Raw genomic sequence first — 23734 nt, forward strand, 5'->3', positions numbered from 1 at the left:
TTATAATGCCCTGGAAGATTGATACAGAAAGCAAAAACAAAACAGAACAAAAACCAGAACAGCAAAATGTAATTGCTTAATCCTTTCCTTTTCTCATAACGTGTCCTAAAATTAGTATTTTTAAAATTAGAAATTATACCCTCTTGAAGCTCTCTGCACTGCCGTTCATTTTCTAAGCTACCTGCCTCTGTATGACAAGCTCCCGTGTGAGTGCTGTCCTCCCTCAGAGCAAGCCAATGGAGATCTTCTTCTGCTCACTCTTGTAGCCTTCGAGCTATCCATGCTGGGCGTGGTAGCTAGGTGCTGTCGCTTTGGCGCTTGGCAGAGTGAAACGCCTGAACTATATGGAGAGTTCCAAGCCAGCGTGACAACAATGTGGTGGCTTGTCCCCCCAAACCCCCAACAGCAACACATCCAAACCAAAATAATTCCAGACTAGCCACATTGTTTACCACTGTCTTCTCTTTCTGGCCTTGGTCTCTTCTCGCCACCCCCTGTTTTCTCTCTGTTTCAAATCCCACTTGCTTGTTGTCACTTTCACTCCATAATTTTATGATCTTCCATATTTCCAAGAGGGTAGATCCAGAGAGTGTGTTCAGAATTAAGACAGTCTTGAGTACTACTCCAGATCCGTTTGTTTTGCACGTGTATGTGTGTGTACATGTGTTTCCATGTGTGAGCGCATCTGTGTGGGAACCCATGTGCAACATACGTGAATATTTTATTTGGAGGCCAGTGTGTCTCCCTCTGCTTGCTTCCGTGAGTCAGTATCTCTCACCAAACACAGAGGTAGCCAGTGCAGCTAGTCCACACAGCCGGCCTGCTCCAGGACCCGAGACCGCTTCCCATTTGGTACTAGAGATAGGCTTCCAAGCTTACCTGACTTTTTTATGTGGGTGCTGGTGATTTAAACTCAAGTCGACATGCTTACCTGGCCAGCATTTTATCCACTGAACTCTCTCCCTTTTCTTCTATGTGAGCTTTGACAGCTCTCACACGGGAGCTGGTCTGGGAAGAGATGCATAGCTCAGAGAATCAACTATACCTCAGTGAGCTTCACGTGTTTATAATCTTTAATTTTAAAAGTAATTAGTTTTAGGATACACTGAGAAAAAGAAAAGAGTAAATAATTTTAACTTCTTTTTGTTTCTTAAATTTTTATAGTAATTCAATGTTTAGTATTTTCCATTATCTTGTGTATGTATGTATGTATGTATTTATTTATTTTTACAAACTCAACCTTGTCTCAAAGTACCATGACCATTTTTAGAAAGGGATTATTTAGGCTGATCCCATTCCCTCCTCTGATGTGACTCAGGCTGGTGAGTGGTATGCTGCATCACCGCTGATCCACACACTGGGCAGCCTTTTCGTCCCTTGGCTTAGGAGAGCACATTCAGTACAGTTTCGTACACTTTCCCCAGATTTCCTGAGCCGTCTCCAAGCTGTACATTGAGTGTGTTTAATTTCAAAGAAGAAGATGGTTTCCCTTTGAAAGTTCCCAAACTCTCCTGTAGATACAAATGCATTTGAGTTGACGAATTAGCTTTAGCAATATTGGAGCTGCTGAAGATACAAACTATTGGAGCATGCAATCTGCATTCCTTTTGTGAGAGAAAAATGGCTAATACTTTTCTGCATGATGTTATTCCCAGAAGTCAAATAGTCAGTATTTTGTTTTAATGGAAGGGACATTCAAGGTTGCTGGTTTTGCATGCTGGGAATGTGGTGGGGAATTCTGTTCGCGCACCCGCCGCAGGCTGCTCGTGCATCTTGGACAGAAATGACAGCTGAAAGCAGTTAGGCAGAATTATGGACAGTCACACATAGGCTTCTTATTACCACAAAGGAGGAGAAAATGTGAAATGATTAAAAAGAAATGTGTAATTCAATTAGAAGTAAACTGTTCCACACTGGTTATTATTGAAGAATTTTTGTGTAGCATAATCTGCTTTTGTCCTAATGACTTTTACCCTCCCTAGGGAGTATGTGTGTGGTTTATTGAGAGAATTTCAAACATTTCCTGTGTGGTTTTTAAAACAGATAAAAATAAAAGAGTCTGAAAATAGACTTTGTGACATTTGAAATAAGTTTGTGCAGAAATAGTGACATATTTGAGAACAATATCTTTGCTTATATCAGGATATATAGATTGGAAGGCCATGTTTTCTCTTGTAATGTCACCAGAAGCACAATACTTCAGTTATAATGAGAACCTCAGAGGAAAGAGGCGCTGCCTCTGTACTCATTTACACATGATTGTTTTGTTGAGGACGGCGGGGAGTTATAATGCATTAGTGCTATAGCCTGAGTAACAGATGATTGCTGGTTAGAGTTGACCTGGCACCACAGTTTACAAATAGAAGTCCTTTCTTGTACATAGTGGGCGCAAGCTCCCTTCGTTAGATGCCTGGATGCCTCTGATTTTGTCTTCAGTGCTGTGGGTTAAGCTTTCTTTTTATTTCTCTTCATTAGTGAATGATTCTTCTGTTTTGGAACTTGCAGCATTATGATTTGATTAGCTGTGATTTAGGACTGAAATAAGAGAGTGCTGTTGAACTTCACAGGGAAAAAGACTTTCAGTCAATTTAAACCTGCGGGCTGCAGGTAAGAGCAGTTTGAGCCTAACTACTCAGTAATTTGGTGTTTTAATTCTTGCAGCACTCTGGGCTGTTTAAAATTGAGATTTTTGCCTTGAGGAAAATGCTTCTGATTGCTGTGGAAGAAACGAGTGTTCCGTTCTATCAGTTTTCTTCGCTCCTGTGGAGCAGTGACAGTTCCCTGGAGAGTTGTGTGAGGCTGTAGACTAAGGTTAGATAGATTTAAAAGGTTACATAGTCTTCCAAAGTTCATAGCCATTGTGAAAGTACTGTTTTAATTTCACTCTGACCTTCGGATGGCATGGCAAAAAATTGTAATCTATCTTGTTCTTTTCCTATCGCTGGTACCAAATATCTGTTCGGAAGTAACTTAAGGGAGGGAAGGATTTATTTTGCAACCCAGTTGTAGAGATACAATTCCTGGAAGCGGGCTGTGAGCTGGATGGTCATATTGCCTCTCCTGTCAAAAAGCAGAGAGATAGATGGTAGTGTTCATCTGGCTTCCTCTTTTTTACCATTTTTATTTAGTTAGAACATCATCCCAAGGGATGCCACCCACTTTCAGCATAGGTCTCTGGAAACACCCTCCTAGCTGTGTCTGGCTACGGGTCTCACTGGGGATTCTATTCTAATCAACTGACAATGATAATTAATCATCACGGTTTGGGAAAAGTTATAGGGTTTCATGTCCTAGACATGGCACAGTGTTAAGGGTGCCCTTAGTCAGTCATTACAATTACCAGCTTTTGCACACTTGGAATTATTGTGATTGCTTTAAACTTGGGACCACATGAGATACCACTGAAAAGTGAATAATAGCTCTTTTCCTTTAGAAAATTACAGTGTGTTTATTTGCAGTGTCTCGATCTCGTATAATCAAGATCACCATTTAGAGGTTTGCTATAATGGTTCTCTTGCCTGGATGAGGAGAAGGTGCCTAGACTCAAACTTGGTTGTGGAATAAGGTTTTCAAACACTCCAAGGTTAGTGAGGGAGAAGAGGGCCTTATATTTTATCTATAGTTTATCTTATAGTTTATCTATCTTAGCCATTAGTTCCTATGTACTTCAATGAATTTTTGTTCATGTTATATGTCATTAATTTCATAATAGAGTTATAACTGAGCTTTGCTGATTAAACACAGAATTAATCCATGCATTCAGAACACAGAAATTCTGAATTAGTTTTTAACCCCTTTAATTCCTCCATATTCTTATGCTTACGACCCAGATTGTTTTTCTTCTCACTGTTATAGAATTTTACTAAGTGTGAGTATGCTGACTTTCCTCTCTCTGTCAAATGGAAAGTTAAATCAACAGTGTAAATGCTATGGGAGCTTTTCTTAATGTAATTTCAAAATGATGGGTTCTGTTGGTTATCCTCTCCGGGATCTTTATTTTTAGCCTAGATGCTTAAAATTAGGACTGTGCTATTTTCAGTCCCGTCTTTTGGCAGTGCTTCCAGTGAGCGCCCGAATTTGCTGACAAATACTTAAGATTGCAAGTGAACAGAAACAGACATGTACACTTGGGAAGGGGCTTTGTTCATCTAACGAGGGAAGTCCCTTCAGTAAGTCCAGGACATTCAAAAGCAAAATTACCCTGAAGCACTTGAGGACTTTTGAGTAGGAACTTTGATTATTTGGAGCCAATCACTGAAACCTGAATTCATGAAGAGTAAGCTAGAATAAAAAGATCCACAAATCCATAATGAATGCTGGGCCAAGCTTCACAGTTGAAGAGAATAATTTCTGCCAGTGGAGAATGGGCAAATCTTCGCATCTGAGGCTGCCAGAGTTCCACTAGCTTTCTCAGCAGTGTTCTGTGAGCGTGCATTGTTTTCTGGCCCCTGAGCCAGGCCAGATTAAAAAAGACAAAGTGATGGAACCTGGAAAAAAACAGACTGTGGAGTGTTGTAGTCTAGCAGAGACTTGTCTTGTGAGCTAGGCCTCATGACTGACCAGCATATGACTGATGGCAGTCATTGTGACTTGAAAGTCTACATGTGGCTTAAATTGACCAAGACTCTACTTTGCCAGAGAGTTCATGGGGTGAAGCCCTTTCATTTTCTGTGGTCTCTCCATACCTTGCATTTTATAAAGCACAAATTCTCTCCTGCCTTCTAGTTTGATCCAGCCATGAGAAATTCTATCAGGATGACCTGCAGATTGCGTATCTTACAGATGCTTTTGTTGTGAACATTTAGTCTTCATTGTGTTCTCATTTCAGCTCTTGTCTCAGATTCCTTCCCCTAGAAATGTTCCCGGAGCAGTCAGCAGTAAGGGAGGAAAAGATAGCTAGGTGGGGACTAGATCCTTAGAGCCAAACTCTTCACTTCCTCTGTTTTTCTTTGTGGTCTATCAATCTCACCACACTTGGAACCACCCACTCCCTTGAAGATTGATCTGAAGTTCCTAGGCATCAAAGATAGACCTGTCAGACAGAAGCATCTGTCGTGCTTCTGAATGGCATTGTCGTGAAGTTGAGCAGCCGTGATGTGGCGAACGTGACTGGGGAGAGGGAGAGCGAGGGCAGGGAAGAAGAGATCCCAGTGCAGACAGCTCCGGAGACTGTAGAGGGCTGAGTTCTTGATGGACAGTCAGCAAGGGAGCTGTGCTCCAAGTGCCCCTTAAATTTGGAAGACATTGCCAGAGAGCAGGCCGGAGGATCTGAGAGTGTCGGTTTGCACTGGCCACAGAAACTCCTGCTCAAATCTGAGTTCTGATTCAAGGGAAAGATGGATGCACTAAGGAGCAACTGGTGATGTCATTATCAAGCCCCTGATTTCCACAGCAGTCCAAAACATAAAGGCCACACGACCCAGAGCTGACGAAAGGAGTTAAAGGAAGATTTAATGAAATCTGTAATTTTGCTACATCTGATTCAGCCCTAGGCAGAACGCTCCACTTAGAAACAGGGGGGGAGGTGTAGACTACAGTAATGGGAAGGAATCATGGGAAATAGGAAGGGGGAAATAAACAGCTCTTAGTGTCGGTAGAACTGTCTGTGAAACACGAACACTGTACTGGACAGCAGAGTCTGGTCTGTCAGTCCCGCATGCCCCTCACGGACCCAAGATTCTTGAGTTTCTTGGTCCTGATCACTCAGAACAATCTAAGACCCATAGTGTATACACTGGGTCACTCGGAGTGCTTGAGCACGGAGAGCAGGATAGTGTGGAAGAGGACGTGTGTGCAGACCAGCGTCACAAGTAACCGCAAAAGGCTACCACACAGAGAGTGGTATAGTGTGAAAGAACGTGTGTGCAGGCCAGCGTCACACGTAACCGCGAAAGGCTACCCCGTGAGCGTAGCTTTTTTTCCTTCTCACTAGATGTTTATTCTCATGTTTTGTTTCAATCCTTCCAAATGTCCCTCCCTAATTTAAACACAAGACAGAACTTCATGACCATCCTCATCACTAATATTACCTATTGTGCACTGGCATTCTGGAACCAGTGTGGGTGTTTGCTCACTGTTTTCACAAACAGAAGTCTGAGGCAGGTGTGCTGATCACGTCGTCACACAGAGGAAGGGGATGTGACCGTGAGAGGCTGTGTGGCCTGTACAAGGTGACATGGCTCCCACAGTTCTGTGTGTGTGTGTGTGTGGGGGGGGTGATGTCCATGCACACATGCCCACAGACCGGGTTTCTGTGTCCTATGTGTAAGGAAATATGGACTTAATCGTTTAAAGGCTTTGTCAACATACCAAAGATATATTGTTTAAAGTATAAAATAAGTTTAAAGGCTTGGCTTAAAAAGATCTCATTTCCTAAGAACTCGTATCTGGAAAAACCTCTCCTGCAGTTTATGATGCTGGTTACAGGGCAGACATAAACAGGTCACCTGCATTCCCTGAGAATCAGGACTTTTTGCTTCATTTTGACTATGTTTTATTTCTCCTGTCTTTTTTTTTTCATTTTAAACAAGATTCACAAATACTTTATTTTTGAGCAGATGAAAACAATTGAGAAGTCATCAAAATTCCACAACAGTTAAACAATATTAGAGCAAACTCTTTGTTATATTTTTTAATACAGAATCACCATGTGTCCTGTATGCAATGTCCTAAGAGTTTTCTAGCACCACCAACACCCCACCCCTTTCCTTGCTGATCTTGGATCAGATTAGCAGATACTTAGCTCTTCCTTCATTTCTAGTGTTTTTCCTGTTTGAGCTTGCTTTGTTGGTCTGTCAGCTCAGAATTGAGTCCTGCTACCTGGTATGATAATTTGTGGGATTGCAGTGTGTCTGTGACTGTCAGGGTTAGTTCCCCTCCTGTGCCTCTGTCTGGATTGACCCCACTTTTTAGAGACTGGTTGGAAAGCAGGAAGTTTCTGTGTTTTGTAATAATTTGCTTATCTTACTTTCAAGTCTGAAGGACTCTGCACCAAAGTCACCTGAATTTACTTTTTTTTTTTTGGCAGTAGGGCAGGGTATAGCTCTTTAGTTCTCATTTCTCTCAGTCCCCCCTCCACATACACAAAGGGTTTCCCTAAAGTTTTTAAGCCTGTCCTACTCTGGTAGACCAGGCTGGTCTTGAACTCACAGAGATCTGCGTGTGCTGAGATTAAAGGAGTGCACCATCACCCGGCTAGTTCTCTTTTCTTACAGAATGAGAGGTAGTAATTTACTGGTTTTAGAAAAAAGAAGTTAATTGTTATCTAGATGTGAAATATATGAATAAATGATGTTTGTAGTAGTTGGTCGGTTGTGCTACAGCCATACTGTATTTTAAAATCTTGCATCTTTGACACATCATGTTTCTCCTTTCTTTCTGAACACATCATGTTCAGAGACGGTCTTGCTGTATAGTCCAAGCTTGCCTCACGTTGGTCATGTCTTAGCGGAGTAGGAATACCATAGAATGCCATCTGTATAGTCCAAGCTTGCCTCACGTTGGTCATGTCTTAGCGGAGTAGGAATACCATAGAATGCCATCTGTGTAGTCCAAGCTTGCCTCACGTTGGTCATGTCTTAATGAAGTAGGAACTTCACAGAATGGCATCACACGGAGGTCTCCCTTTTCTGATTCTCGGTGTTGATTATATCTTGGCCAAATCTTCTCCTTTAAAAGAAGTCAGATTTTCCAAGGTTGATTGATTCACTTCATTGTGTTACTCAGAAAACAGGCTTTTCATCTCATTCTTTCAGGGACGACAAGTATAATAGCACAGTGCGGCTCTGGTTAGGACTCCTCTGACTCGATTCCATCCTGACAGATGGGACCAGAGTGGTGTGTATTTGAGAAGAAAGATCACAGAACAAGGCTGAAAGCCGTAAGGAATTCAGTCTCCTATATCAGCTTGCTATCACCCAGATACGATGGCATATGTTTGTAATTCTATCACTTTAGAGAATTTCTAACTCAAATCCAGTGTAGGCTACATGGTGAGATCCTATCTCAAACAAAATGGAAAAAAAAAAACAACAAAAAAAAACAACCCCAAATCTCTTTTGCAGATCTACTCAGGGCCCTTCAAGAGCTATTTTTATCCCTTCCAGTGACACAGTCACAATAGCTTCATGACCTCTCCCTCGCCTCCACCTCTCTGAAACCTCAACAGCCTAGCACCATGTCCTTTGAAGCAAACTTCTAACACACGAGTCCTTTGGTGAAAAAGAACTCTGAAATCACGCCCAACCACAGCAGGTGCTGTCAGTGTGACTGGACGTATCTTCTGTGCATCCATCCACAGCAGGCACTGGCAGTGTGACTGGACGCATCTTTTCTGCATCAAACCACAGCAGGCACCGTCAGTGTGACTGGACGTATCTTCTGTGCATCCAACCACAGCAGGCACCGTCGGTGTGACTGGACGCATCTTCTGTGCGTCCCAACCACAGCAGGCACCATCGGTGTGACTGGACATATCTTCTGTGTGTCCCAAGCACAGGAGGCACTGGCAGTGTGACTGGACGCATCTTTTCTGCATCCAATCACAGCAGGCGCCGTCACTGTGACTGGACGCATCTTCTGTGCATCACTCTGCTTGTCGTGGGTTAAATATTAAGCCACTTTGGTATCATTCTTATCCTATGGATCTTATACCACACACATGCACACACACATGCATACACACTGTATGCATAACCTGATAGGTTAAAAGTTTTCCTATACAGTTTTACTTGTTCTTCAAAATGCAAATATTCCTAAGTACTTAATTTGCTCCTTTCTGAAGTTGATGTTAGCTTAGCTACATTTGAAAGAATGAGAAAGTAAATAATAAAAACCTTCAGCTTTAGATCAAGATGAATCCCTCAGTGTCTTAAATGCCTGAAATAAAACTTTCATATAGTTATTCCAGAAAAGCCCCACGGACCCACTGTAATTATATTTTGAGTTTGTTTTAATGAGCTTATCTTATATGTATGTATGACTCTGTATGTTTATGTCCTCTGTGTGTCGGCTGTCTGGATCTCATAGATCATAATTTCCAAATTAAATAGTTCCAATAGCATGGAGTTTGGCTGATCCTTGACCCCCTGTGTGGTTCGAGATGGAAGATGGTTTTAGATGGTTCTAGATGTAAGAACGCGTATTGACTTGCTCCTCTGCCCACTGTCATCTGTCTTTGGATGGGCTCAGCTTTCTCAGAACTGATTTCTCCAGCGGGCTTTCTGGGTTGTCTGGAGGACATTCTGCCCCGTGCTGAAACTGGTGGTCCTTACAGGGTGCCGTGACAGGATGATCTGCCTTCTGCTGTGGTGCTCGGCTCTCCCGTCCACAGCCACTTCATTCTTTCCATCTCCTCGGTGACTAACCTAAGTGCAGAGCATCACACGGGCAACAGAAGCTCAGCATGAAGGGCGAGGCTACTCTGCCGTGGGTCATAAGCGGTTGCCGTCTGATGTCCACTCAAATTCCAGCCACAAATCTGAATTGTGGATATGATGATTACAGCAAGATCCTTGAATGCTTTATGAAACCTGCAGACCCTCAGTCGCCCAAGCCAAACGGACACAGAATCACTTGAGCACACATTTTGTCTTGTCAGTTAGGTGATGCCTTACTGTTGAGAAAATTGGTGCTTTGAGAAAGCTTTGTGCTGTTCCCCATATAAAGACGAGTAAGGTAGAGAGAGGCATGGTTATTGGCATGCTAACGTCTCATACTTGAGACATAACTGCTTATTATCTTAGTGCTTTAAGGCACAATTTCTCTTTTTAAAGTTTTACTTTGACTATGTTTTTGTTAATTTATAATTTGTATTTAAATATAGTCAGTTCTTGAAGACTAAAAAATATTTGTATGTATACATGTGAAAATTCCAGTTGTTAATTTCACTGTCGTGGTTTCGAGTGTTTTCAACTCACATAAAGTAAATAAGAACTTAAATTCATTTGTGAAAAACTTGGGATTAGAGTTTTGTTATGCCTCAGGATATATAGTCAGTGAGGAAATTGACACTCAACAAACTATAAACATGTATTTGTTTTAATGCATACATGTTTGACATAAACCTAAAGATGAAGGTGGTTCTATTGTGGTTAAAATGGGGAGTGGTGGAGCATGCAATTGCATACACTAAAAAATCCATTCATTTGTCCTCTATTTGTTTTGTCTAGGAGGTAATGGTAACTTTGAAGTAGAAAAATATTGATCCATTTTTATAGCCAGAGGGATATTAATACATTTCCACTTTTTTTCCAGCACACTGATTTATGTCAGTACATGGACAAGCACCCCGGAGGACTCCATCCAGAGAATGTGAAGGTAGGAAAGGGGATGTGAGGACCAAGGATTCACATTCTTCATGTGGAGTTTTGAGTTCAAGACGAACATCTCTATGATCATTTGAATGTTTTTTTTTAAATCTTATGTATGTAGGACATCAAATTAAAAAGAATTAGTTGTTATTTTAGTTGGTGGAATTAATAGTGTTTCAATGTTAAATAGTTTTACTATTAAAGCATTTAGATTGTTTTCTGTACTTTCTGGTCACTTTTGCATAATATCTTTTATACAATAATTTACATGATAATTTCAGTAACTGAGTTAAAGGAGTGTTTGTGATATATAAGCTGAGAGTATTTGCTCAAGTTTTAGCAAAAAAGAATATATACTTTGTTTTTTCTTTAGATGTTTACTATATTCTACTCTTCTAGAGTTTTTAATCTTGGTTTAAAGGATGTTTTCATGAAAAGCAAAAGATGAGAAAAAACTGACTAAAATGCAGAGGCTTATTGATTTGTATAATTAATGTTTTCAACATTTTCAACATTGTGCTAAAATAAAATATCAGTTTCAAATAGAAAAAAAAAAAAGGAAGGAAGGAAGAACCACACCAGCAAACGAAGATGGTGGGTGCTGGTGGAGTAACAGTTTGAAATTTTTGCAAAATTATTTGCAACCTGGCACTACATCCCGACCATCAGGTGAAGAGTGAGGGTAAACTGTAGTCCTGCCCAGGATAGTGCTAGCACCACAGAGATGTGATCCATTTGGATCCCTCATTTCACAGAAAATAAACATCACAGCAACTGAGATTGAGACATTTGTTAAAGGACCTTAGTTCTGTGTTGAATGTTTATTTCCCTGTGGTACAAAATTAATACATTAAATTACTGTTGGTAGCTGTATTATGACTTTATTAACAATTGGTCATATAGGTTTATTCCCATTTTTATATTGAAGATAATAGTGTTCTCTTCTCTGAAGTTACAAAACATTAGAAACTGAACACAGTGAGTTTGAATGCCCTGTGTTCTGGCATCTGACATGCAGACCATGGATGCTGACAGCTGCATTTCCTTGGGAGGCCACTCACCTATTTATATGTTGGCTTTTCCTCACTGTTTGCTAAGAGACAAGTCACTCCTCCAGGGTTACAGTTAGGATTTACACTGCACGTGAAATTAGTCTCAAAGATGTCTGACAATGGCATGGTGACAGATGTCCCATTGGTATTTCTGTTCGATGTATTAACATATTCTTTCATGTGGTGATAATTTATTGTCACTTAAGTCTATGAACGCAAAATGAAGAACATAATAATAATATTTACTAAATTAACAACTGTTCATAATGCTGTGTTGGAGATTGATTAAAAGGAAATCATTTGAACTAAAACCAAGACACTAAAAGAATTCTACATTTTTAGAAGATTTGAAAATGAGGTGAAATGTTATTATCTTTAAAGAGTATGTCCTGGACTGTTAAGATGGGTCAGTGAATCAAAGAACTTGTCGGGCACAGGCTTGTTAACCTACTTAGAATCCCAGGATCCTGGAATGGAAGGGCAGCACACACTCCAAACTTTGTCTTCCACACCCCTGCTATAACGAACATGTTCTCACATTCACATACAATTTGCACGTAATAATAACAGTAAAACATTTAAACCAAAGTATTGCTGGAAGGCTGTGTCTTTTTAACTCATCTAATGCTCAGTGTCTGGCTCAACATGTCAGATGTCATCAAATGATCAGAAAATAGTGCTCTGTATGTATTATGGTTAAAAAAAGGGAAGTGAAATTCTTTTGCATACAGATTTCTCGGTTTGCAGCTTGACAATGTGTAGAAATGTTTTAGACATTTATCTTAAATTTACATTCTCTCTTTGTTTTTACTTCTTCCATATTTGTTTGTTATAAAATGTCAACGTCAGGATAGGGAAATGGCTCCATGGGCAAAAGCACTTGCTACCAAGCCCAGGCACCTGAGTTCCATGTCTAGGACCACCGTGGTGTAAGGAGAGAGCAAGCTCTCAAACACACAATGTCACACTTGCCACCCCCATAAACATACATGCCAATAATATAGTTGATAAGTCACTTTTGAATTGAGGGGATTTTTCTTTGTTTGATTTGGGCAGAATTTCAGGTACCACAAGCATAATGTGTTGTGGGAGAACAGAGAAAAAGAAGGGGCATCTGGACTGCCCTGTGCCCTCCAACTCTGCAGGAGCATCTGAAATATTTTAAGTTCATTTGGTACTAATTTTAAGTGAAAAATTTGTGGAAGTTTTATTGTTTCTGTGTGGCATTCCTGGTAAGTGCTGGAATAAGCTCAAGAAAATTAGTCAGTATTAACTAAATTTCCCAAACCGTGCTGCTACTTAAATTGCCTGCAGAATGTATCTGTTGTTAATATGGCATTCTGAAACAAATGTTAACTCTTAACTAATAGTTCATTTCTAAGCATTATATACATTTTTGACAAATGAGTAATTTCAGCAATTAGTTACCAAGAAGACGATTTTAAACCTGATGTTAAAGCCTGAGGACAGGGCCTTATTATAAATATTTATGATGATTAAAGACATAGCAACCCATTTCTACAGCACGGATATTGGCATGTGGGAACTTCTTAGCTTTCTTGGAGACTACATATTTTTCCACATTTTAAACACTAGCTACCTTACAGCATATTAGAGTTTGGTCATGATTGAGTCACACACAAGACTCGTCTCAGTTTATGATCTTATACCTATTAGTGAGTTATAGATTGGCCCTTGAATTTTTTAAACAACTGAAACAGTTTAAATGTCTCCTTTTATTCTGGTTTCATGTATTTAAAAATTGATTAGCCCGAGAGACTGGAAATTAAGGTTCATGGAAAAAAGAAAAGATTAATTGATGCTGTCTCTAGCTGGCAGGCATACATATAGATGAAGGTATCTTATTATCATGATGAGATTGAGTCTTCCTGTGTGTCATGTAATGTATTTCCATTTCTGTGATATAATGACCTTTCTAGATGATTCTTTACAAAGTTATATTTCCCGTCTTTAAAAAAAAATAACTGAAAATGTCCAGAGTAATTTTGAACTCCCTGCCCTATTCCCTGAAGTATCTGCAATCCTCTTGGTATAAAAACTAGCTCCAGGTTTTTATTTCAGCTAAAATATGAAGTTTATTGTGGTGAACAGTGGCTGTCTTTCTTCTGTAGGTCAGAGAACAAGCAGGTGTATAACAGATAAAATAATGTTATGCCAAATTAAGATTGTCTTATACAGATGGCACTGAGAATTGATTCCTAAATGAGACTCTCTGATGCTTAGAGAGAAAACCAAATGGCACCTGATTTTCTCCACAGTCTTCATTAGAGCTCTCATTGACCTAGTAATGACACCTTCTGATGCATTGCCAGGCATATTATAGAGCTTTTCCTAATTCTATATGTTGGGAAATATGATGTTTTTCAAAAAACGTATTTTTCAAAAATTCTATATACATTATTAGTGCTTACCCAGGAATTTCCTGAACACTTTTGTCCTATTTATGTAAAAAATTATACTCCCTATTTAGAAATTAAAGGATTGATAGAAAATAAAGTTATAACAAAATTGGGCATATCCATCCATAGTGTATTAGACATGCAAGGGGCCAGTAAGAAGTCTATTTTATGATTAACCAGTGAGGCCAACATTCAATGGAATCATTTGTTGATATACTTGTTAACCACTTGGGTCTGATAGAGAAATCAAGGCCAGCTAATTAAATCGTACATTCTTCAGTTGATCTAAAACGCAAACTTAAAGCATGGTAGGATGCAGTCTCAGAATCAGGCATGCTATATGTAGTTATAGGGCAGCCCAAGTGGAAGTTCCCATTGGGAATGGGGGAGATGCCATCCTGGAATTCAGACTTTAATCAGACTATCCTGTCTGCCTCTCTGCATTCTGCGATGGGACATAGCACAGTACATTAGTGTTCTATGTTCCCACCTCTCCCCGTTCCGTGATGGACGGAGCACAGTACACGAGTGTTTTGTTCATCAAAAAGGACAAGATGCCCATCAGGGAAACCAGCAGGTCCAGTGGAGTTGCACACCGGATTCAGTATTCAGCACTTTTTTGATTGTCTTGGCTAAGCATGGCTTTTGTGTGACAAGCCAGGAAAGCCCATAGGTATTATCTCATCATTATGTAATGTCTATTATTTCACATGCCTCTGGGAGGTTGTTGAAAGAAATTCATTGGTCGTATATACCCAAACTCACAATTTTAATTATTACATTTCACTTGGAATTATTTTTCTCTGTCGTGTAGCTTCCTTTGATGAATATTCTCCAAGACTTTCAGGCTTGATTCATTATTTGTTAGTCTTCCGGGCTGTATCTTTATCTCTTTCTTAAGTTTATATTACCCTTCTCGATTCATATCAAGATATTTCATGCTGATTTAGTCTCTAAGATGGTATAGACATAAAAATCATTGAAATGTAAGTGCTTGTTCGTTTTCATTGTGTGGAAAAGAATTTCCACTAAGTTTCTAAGTGTGGGATGGTTAGCAATTCATTAACGAATCCTTGTGTTTTGGTCAGTTTCATGTCAACTTGAAACAGGCTGCAATCTTTTGGGAACATTTCTCACCTGAGAAAAATTCTCCCTAAAGTTGGCGTATAGGCAAGCCTGCCCAACTCCTTGATTAAAGATTGATATTGGAGGGTCCAGTCTACTGTGGGTGGTGTTGCTCCCTAGGCAGGGCTGTGTGAGAAAGCAGGCTGAGCAGGCCATATGTGATTGTTTCTCCATGTTTCTGTTTGGAGTTTTTGCTCGGATTTCTTTTCATGATGAATTGTGGTATGATACTGTCAACTGAAATAAATCCTGGCCTCCCCAAGTTGCTTTTGGTTATTGTATTCAGTTACAGCAATAGAAACCCTAATTAAGACCCATGGTTCTTTGCACATTTTTATCAGATATAGCCTCGTAGCTACTGGAAGCCTATTTATTCTGTCAGGTCTGCTTTCACAGAACTTTACAGAAAACAGATATATCTTGCAATCAAATTTGATCCCCTGGGAGTCTCCTAGTTCTAGATCTCACAGCTTCAACCTGGTCACTCTGGGCATTTCCATCCAAGAGCATTATCTTGCTTGGTGTCCCCCAGTAGGCTGTAATGGAAGACAGTTGATCTGATGAGCCCAACTTTCAAATCAAATGAAAACAGTTCTTCCCACAGTAGCTGGCCCTATACCTCAGAGTCTCATTTAGAAAACCTATATTCCTGTTCAGAAAGCTGCTATCGTTAGAAAACAAAATTTATTAGTGTACCAGGATCTTAGAACTGTCAACTAATTTTGATATTATCTAGGGATTCTGAAACATGTTATCTATCTTTCTCAAGATGGTATAGGAATGTAACAAAGCAGTAGAAAGTAGAGAAATCCAAGAGGGTGGAAGTGTGGTTAGTTTCTTCTGCCATGCCTGTTTCCTGCCAGCTGGATGTTGAGTGCAATGCAGAAAATGCATCCTTGTGGCCCGATTCATGGCCATGGATCCCTGTGTATTTTACTGTCTGAACACTGTGTTAAAGGCTTTCAAGGACTGTTACAGAGTAGCTAGCAGCTTCCCTTGATGAAAAGCCAGTTTCTAAGAAAATGCCATCCTATTAGTTATCCTTGTATCACCTTCTTGTCATTGCTGAAAACCTGACACATCAAATTGCAATGACACTTTGTAAAGTAAAACCACTTAGACATGATTGAATACATTACATTGAAAATTGGGACTCAATATTTATATTAGAGTCTTTGAAGCTTAATTAAGTGGAATGAGTCATAATGAATCATTCTGTAGAGTCTTCCCACTGAAGAGCTAGCTTTACGAGAGAAGTATTATCTGATGCAAGTTTTAGGATATTTTGTCAGTGTCTCTAGTTATTTTTCTAGAAAGGTGGATATGTGGCAACCCCCTAGAACAGTGCACTCCATAACAAGGTCTCAGTAAGTGGTTAATACTACAGTCATTTTTCCTAGTGCTGTTCCATTGTTATTCATAGAGTTGTGAAATGATATAATTTAGTGGTTCAAGTGACTGTTAAAGGTATCCATCCAAGACTCAAGCAGTCCTTGTTAAACTGATAAACCTAAGAAGGAGAAATGTTTAACAGCCTCCAGATGACAGCAACATAGGTTCGCTTTCTTTGTAGGAAACTACTGGCATGCCATGGGGATGTGCACTTTTGCCAGTAGCTCTAACTGGTAGATTTGAAAGTCCTATATAATCCCTAAACTCCTTAAAGGGAATTTTTCATGCCTTGGAAATCTGCAAAATGTTCTCCATGCTTAATCCTGTATCAAGGAGAATCTTGTATATTAAAGAATGCTTGTATTGCTGACCATTCACAGAACCCAATGAGTCTAGATAGTAAGGCACAGTGCATCTGAAGTTACATTTTAGACTTTGGTGCCAGGGGTTACTTAAAAAGCTTATTGCTATATCTCTGATATGTCTTTGAGGAACAAATTACAGCATATTAAGTTCAACAATGTGGACCTTTACCAACTCACTTTCAAAGTTATGATTAAAATACCTGCTTTTTTTCACTTTGAAAACTTTTTGGCATGTTTCAAAAAGGAATAGAGTATTAAAGGGCACTTGTAACTGAAATTTATTGAATTTTAATCTCCCTTTTCTTATACCTATAAAGCAAAGTGTTTATATATGTTAGTAAGTGTTACATTGATAAAGAACAAAAAGCGGGTGTTTTTAGCAAGTATATGCCATGGCAGTGAAATGTGAACTGTTGCCTGCAACGGATGGCAAGGTTTGGAGGCTAGAGGTCTGTTCCTGTCAGAGCAACTCCACTTATTGGTTCATTGTGGAAGGGCTGTCTCCTGGTATTTCAGTTACAGAAATCGAACATACTCATACTGGGGCGTAAACCTTCAGAGAGTGTGTGGGTGGGTGTGGAAGAGTCTTTGCAGAAGGATGAAGTAGGATATTCCATGACTGAGTGTTCTTGGGGAGGCCTCCTATGCAGTGCAGCAGAGAGCTGGGAATCAGCCAGGAATGTGATGCCTAATACAATCTCCCAGTCTTGCCCATGCTCCTGCCTGCTGCCATGTTATTTATTTCTAGAAAGACTTTTGAACAGAACAGAATGGGAAGCTTGAGAACCTTTAGTTTATTCTATGCTGATTGGATCTTTTATGAAGTTGAATTCCTTTAATAATGATAGCACATTAGTTACTTGGGTGTCTGGCTGCATCAGAAGTGCAGCTCACTGCGTTAGCGACAGCGTGATGCGATGCAAGTTCACAAGCATCGTGAGAACTCAGAGGAGGCTTGCTTTGGACTTGCCCTGTTGGCAGGTCTTTATCAGAAACACAGACTTTGAGATCACAGGGATTAAAATAATACACGTAACAGACTTGGAACGATCTTAGCAGTAAGTCTTTATCCTTTCTTTTTCATGCTGTGGGGTTCCTCTGGCATTTTCTCATTTTAATAACCAAGCTAATCTGATCCTTCCTCTTGGCCCGCGTGGGCCACTCCGGTGGTCCTTTCCCCGTCACATCCTCTGTTGTTTTATAGAAGGTCAAGTGGCAGCTTAATTTCGTTAAGGTTTATGTAACATCTAAGAGATAATGGCGGTCCTGGAAACTCAGATGAGATTGTTAGGTCCGTTCCTGGTTTGCCTGAGGAGAAACCGTCCATAACCGAGTTCTCCGGTCTTACTGAAGAGTACCACATCGGATGTTCTATGTAGCTCACCAAGGGGTGGAGTTCTGACTGTCTCCCACCCTGCTTACCAGAGCATAGACTGTTAGCCACTGTCAGATGCTATCGGTAAAACACACACGTTCACCCTTGCCCTTTCTTCTTTTCCCTCTTTCTCTGCTCCCCTTCCCCCTTTTTTCCCTCCCCTTCCCTCCCCTCCCTGCAACCCTTCTCCTCTTACCTTCCTTCTTCTCATTTGTTTCTTTGATAATGTCTCAGTATCTAGCCCAGGCTGGCCTGGAACTTGCCATCCTCCTGCGTCAGTCCGTGTGCAGGGATTGCAGATGTGGAGTTTGCTGGAGTTTGCTGTTGTCGTCTTGACTCCCCTACCTTTATGATACTGTTTTGGAGATTTTCCAGTTTCGTACGCTATCTTCTTTTCTTTGTTCTGGATTTATGGAACACTCATGGTCATGGCCTCAAGTTTGTGCCTCAGAAAAGCAACAGTTTATCACATTATTAGTTCAGTTTCTGACACCAGGGAACACATAGCCTGATTCCCCCGTTCCGTTTTCAGAGTGATAGATTTCCCGAGTTGTTTTCTTCTCACAGGCTAATCTTCACACAATGGCAGAGTCAGGTCTATTACTGTTCAGCTGCTAGGTCTTTCCTTTCCTGTACCTTCAGGATAATGAGTGTGAACTGGGGTGTGAAGGTCTCTTATGGGACAAGGAGCTGTTTATGTAACTGTCAGTCTCTCTTTGTATGATGGTACCTGGCAGTGTAGAGATTTGCCTTGTATTCATTTTATGTTCTTTGGGGGTCGTGTTAGCCCCCAAAGTTTAGAGCTTTTGTGCATTTAAAGCTGAGCGTGCGATCTCATCCTTCTCTGATACCGATTTTAATCTTCTTCAGCATGATATCCTAGTTGCATAGCTTCTGGATTAGCAGGATTCTGTATTTTTCTAGTTACTAAGGGTATTGGCTCCTACTTAATCTGCCCACTTCTGCTCTGAGCCGTTTGAGCATCCTATTCCAGGACTTCCTATCTGTGATCTTTTTTTATCTGTCTTTATCCAGATGTCTCTAATCCATTTGGTAAAATCATTAGTGATACAGGCGTGCCCACTGTGTATCCGGTCTATGATGAGGTATAAGGGATACCACCTGTGCGAGCTGGAGTCAATTCTGTATGATGTGCTCAGAAGCTACAGTGGAGACATAGAGTGGGAACGTTGTATCCAGAGCAGAGGGGCTGCCAGGGGACAGAAAGCAAGTCAGGGAAGGCAGCAGGGCATGGGTACAGAGTCGAAAAGCAGCGTGCCTCTGACTATGGTCTGGAAAGATTCCTTAGAGTCAGGAATAAGAAATCGTAGTGACGGAGCACCTGGCTGAAACTCGAGTTCAGTTCCTTGGGTTCCCAGGGTGTGTTCTTGGATGTCCAAACGCTATGCCATCAGGCTGCTTCTATTTCAGCATGCTTCTACATGCTTCTATATCATTTATAGAAGCTATTTCAGCAGCTTCTATATCAGCATGCCTACACACGGTGATCCTTGTCTCTAGTTCCTGTACAGGTTAGGGAAGAGTGTCAGCTTTGTAATCAAGCAATCTTGGTTTGTGCCCTGGGTCTTACACTTATCACTGTGATGGGGATAATGGTAGTGCATATTTTCTGCTGTTCCTATCAGGTTGAAAGCATTGACATGATTAAACAGCCAAATCCACGGTCCTATAGCTTCTAAACAATAACCAGCATCTTGGGCAATGCCAAATTTTTCCTAACAAGAGATTTGTTTTTTAATTTTAGTATATGATTCTATATCCATGTGTCTCTTAATGCACTTTAATTCACCTACTCATCTTCCTTCTGAACGGAAGAACTAGGAATGTCACAGAAATCATGCGCCTTGGTTAAGTGCCAGGACAAAGAGGGTTAGAAGTCAGGGTGATGTTAGTGTCCAGCCTTTCCCATCTTCTACGTAGGAAGAATTAAGAGGAGGCCAATTCTGGAAAGATGTTTGTTTTCTGGAGTCTTTAAGCCAGACTTTTCATCTCTTCTGTCTCAGAATAGACACTCACATCTGTCTTCTTGCACTCTGGAAATAGTGAGCCAAGGCCTTCTCTTTCCCATGCATATTTACCACCTAGAAAGATGTTTGTGGTGAGCTAATTGTACTGTCATTGCTACATGTCAGAAGACAAGTGTGCTTGGGTTTCGTAGCCCTGGTTAGTGGGAGCATTCCAGAAATGCCAGCTCCCAGCCCTCCAGGCACTGCTAATCGTTTCCACTTGACTCCTTCAGAGTGGTTCCAGCTTCGTTCTTTTAACTCACGTTGGATTTCCTCGGCACAGCCTTTTGTTACTGGTTGGATTTATGAGCAGGATATAGTTGGTGCATAAATGTAAAATCCATTTGTTTTGTTTTTGTTTTGGGAGATTGATTGCTTAAATACTAGGTCAATGAGAGTGACTTTGGCAAGCAAATTATTTGAAATTAACTTCCCCGCAAGCGGGGCTTTGGGATAACGAGTGAATTATTCTTCAGTTACTAAAATAGAAGCATTCGCTTGATGTAAACGCCAAAGCCAAGTCCTCTAGTCATTTTGTAAATATTTGCCACACCCAAACTATTGCCCTGCTAGGCAAGGTCAGCCCTGCAATTAGTGAAGGGGCATATGTGTCTTCAGGCAATAACCAGTCTCCACAGCCATTTGTACAAAGGCAGCCTGATCACCATTTGCTGGTAGTTGGACATGACTGTCTTGTTTTCGTTGTCTCAGGTCATCTTATCTTTCCATTCCTTAAAGCACGTTAGTGGTGGACCCTTGCTCATACCATTTATATAGAATCAAATAAGAATAAATAGTAACATAAAGTTCTTATCTTTTATAATATTATAAATTTCTTTGCTCTCTTATATATCATTTTAGTCTAGAGAGATTGGTACTGTAAGACTGTAATCACCTTATCTTCCATATTCTCTGTCATAGTTCATAGATGATAGAACTCCGTGGCTGAGGAAGTACCTTGATTGACACCATGATGTTTTAGAAATTCTCTGACTTACTTCCTAATGAATTGATAATGAAATGATGATTGATATACTAACATTGCACATTTTGCTTAATAATTGGTAGGAAGTCCAGAGGTGGTTGCCCATTCTCACTGATGTATTTGTCAGACTGTATTATGAAGTGGCATTTATCTGAATTTGGCTTCTAACTCTCCTCTCCCCTCTGTCTTTCCAGTTGTTTTTATTTCAGTTGCTGCGAGGGCTGTCGTACATCCACCAGCGGTATATCCTGCACAGAGACCTGAAACCACAAAACCTTCTCATCAGTGACACGGGGGAGCTGAAGCTGGCAGACTTCGGTAGGAAGGCAGCTAATTGCCAGTTTATTTGTCTCACTTTGCGAATGCCGGGCAGATGGTGGCACTGTCTTTGTTTAGGCACCGTTCTCTGTCATCACTGATCCTGGTAATCCTTTTTCTGGAACAAAGAAATGATTTCCATCTTTTGAAAAATGATAAAGTAAAATATAATGGTTGGTGGATTTTTATAAAGTAGAAGACTGTTTACTGTTCTTCCTTATATAATCACAAGATCTTCACACATGACTGCAAACAAAATCTCAGGAAAATTTTGAACATAAAATATCCTCGAGGAGATCTAGTTTCTTTTCCTAGTTTTTACTATGAAAATAATCTGAAGTCAGATAACGGGGTGGCTTACCACACAACTTCAAAAAATCTAAGTATTTTATTAAGTGTGAGGAGCTGGGAAGTGAAATTCCAGTACCAGTTTTGTCATCCTGGGCGGACAGCACTCCAAAGTATATGTTCCTCTAAGGACACAATAATGTAGGGTCTAGTGTAATTTTACCAGGAGTGACTGTTATTTTGGGCAGTCCTGATAGCACTGTGGATGAGAACACTTATCACAATTCTCGGTTCTGGAGTAGACCTTTTAGAAGATGTTCTTAGAAATCTGAAGCCTGGCCTTTCACATCTTTGCAAAGCCAAAGGAAGCCAATCTGGTGCCTCTCCGTTCTGCCGCTGTGCTGTGGCTCACTGGGGTCCCCGCTGTGGGAATGACACTTGATGGCCGTGTGCTGTGTTGACGCTACACTGCCTCAATCATTTCTGAATACATATTCAGATTAGAAATTTGTTCCATTAAGAATGGAATGAAAATATTACCCTTGGGATATAAAGATGCCTGAGGTTGAGACAACCTTTGGAGGAAAATAATTATTTTCCCTATTCCAACCCTGAATAGATAGAAGAGGGAAGAGCGTGGCTGTTTATTTCAAGGTCAGGTAGTTGAACACTCCCAGACACATCTACACTACTGGGTTTTGTGTGTGCCTTTCTTCCAGAGAGAAGAGGAAGCAAAGTTAGCACCATTAGTGATGTGTGTTATGAAACACCTTTCTTCATCAGTTACTTTAATATAAACAGTGAAGCTTTGTATGGTTTCATGCATGTGTTGTTTATTGCCAGATTTGGCATCAGGATTATATGAGGTATCTCCATATAAAGTCTGTTCCAATATAGAAACAAGTAATGGGAGGGAGGGGAGCAAGTGGTAGAGAGAAATTCTGTAGCTCCTCAGGTTCAAGGAGCTAGCTTTGTGGCAGTCATGTTGAAGTTTGTTGCTGTCAACTTTAAAAGAATTTCCATTTTAACAGTAATTTTTTTTTTAAAAATCATAGTTTGCCAGTGTAAGATATCTGTTGAAGTATATTGTTGCATTGAACATTTAACTGAATTGAGCCTGCTCCTTACATTTTGTGTTGAATATCTCAATAAATGTGCATTATAGAGATTTGTCTGCATAATTAAAGATACAGTAGAATTGTCTAAATGTGATTTATAATTAGTTTTACATTTTAAGATGTTATTATTTTAGCAAGGTATGTTCATCTTCAAAGACTCCCTTAAGTCTTCTGGTTGTCCAATATCAGTCAGTCAGTCAGTCAATCATTCAGTCCTGAAAATATTCATATGACTAAGGTTATATAGGTTATATTTTGGAATAATGTTTCCAAACAAAACATTAGCATTTTATATCAGATTCAGTAACAAATTGAGATGGAAGTCTTAAAACCTGCAGTGATTTTTTTTAAATGTAGAAAATTTAGGAAAGTAAATAACTCAGAAATTATATTTTAACATTTTTCTATAGTTTCTTTTTGTCTTTATTGTACCTCTGTTTCACTTACTCATTACATATCCTCAAAATAGATGCGTACTCTTGTCTAAGTATCTATCTAATATGTCTTTAATGTTTATTTATGGTAAGAAGTATGGCAAAGATCATTTGTATCAGCTGGGATTTTTCTGTTATTGGCTAAAGTGTCATTTCTGTTCATACACACTCCTGTGTGTGTGTATTTCACTCTTTGTGGTAAAAGAATGATGTACTAGCAGTGCAGTGATGAGAGTTTTAATGGAATCAGTTCTTTGGTCCACACTGATCTGCAGAGCATGGCCCATGAACTTTCAGTGACATTTCAGTTGGCGTGGGGCCTGTGCATGGAGGATTAGGAACAAGACTTGTTCACCAATTGACAATTTCCCCCCAATTAATTGTGTGTTATTTTGTGCATTAATTTAAGACACGTGATTAATTGTGATTTACTGTGTTGGGGCACAGGTGTGTGTGAGCTAAGGAAATGCATGGGAAAGTACAATGAAGCTAAATAGTTAAATCAGGACAGCTCCAGGCAGCAGA

General features: G+C 40.1%; 1 protein-coding gene across 8 annotated transcripts in view; it reads left to right on the top strand.

Annotated features, from left to right (window-relative positions):
- Cdk14 (cyclin dependent kinase 14) overlaps positions 1 to 23734 on the top strand; it is a 591789-nt gene that overhangs the window by 325985 nt on the left and 242070 nt on the right. For all 8 annotated transcript variants that reach the window (XM_075956305.1, XM_075956306.1, XM_075956307.1 and 5 more), the window contains 2 exons: positions 10255 to 10317; positions 21246 to 21369. In XM_075956305.1, coding sequence (XP_075812420.1) covers positions 10255 to 10317; positions 21246 to 21369 — 187 coding nt within the window. The remainder of the gene's footprint in view (positions 1 to 10254; positions 10318 to 21245; positions 21370 to 23734) is intronic.

Source organism: Microtus pennsylvanicus, chromosome 22 (assembly GCF_037038515.1).
Source record: "Microtus pennsylvanicus isolate mMicPen1 chromosome 22, mMicPen1.hap1, whole genome shotgun sequence".
NCBI classification, from domain to species: Eukaryota; Metazoa; Chordata; class Mammalia; order Rodentia; family Cricetidae; genus Microtus; species Microtus pennsylvanicus.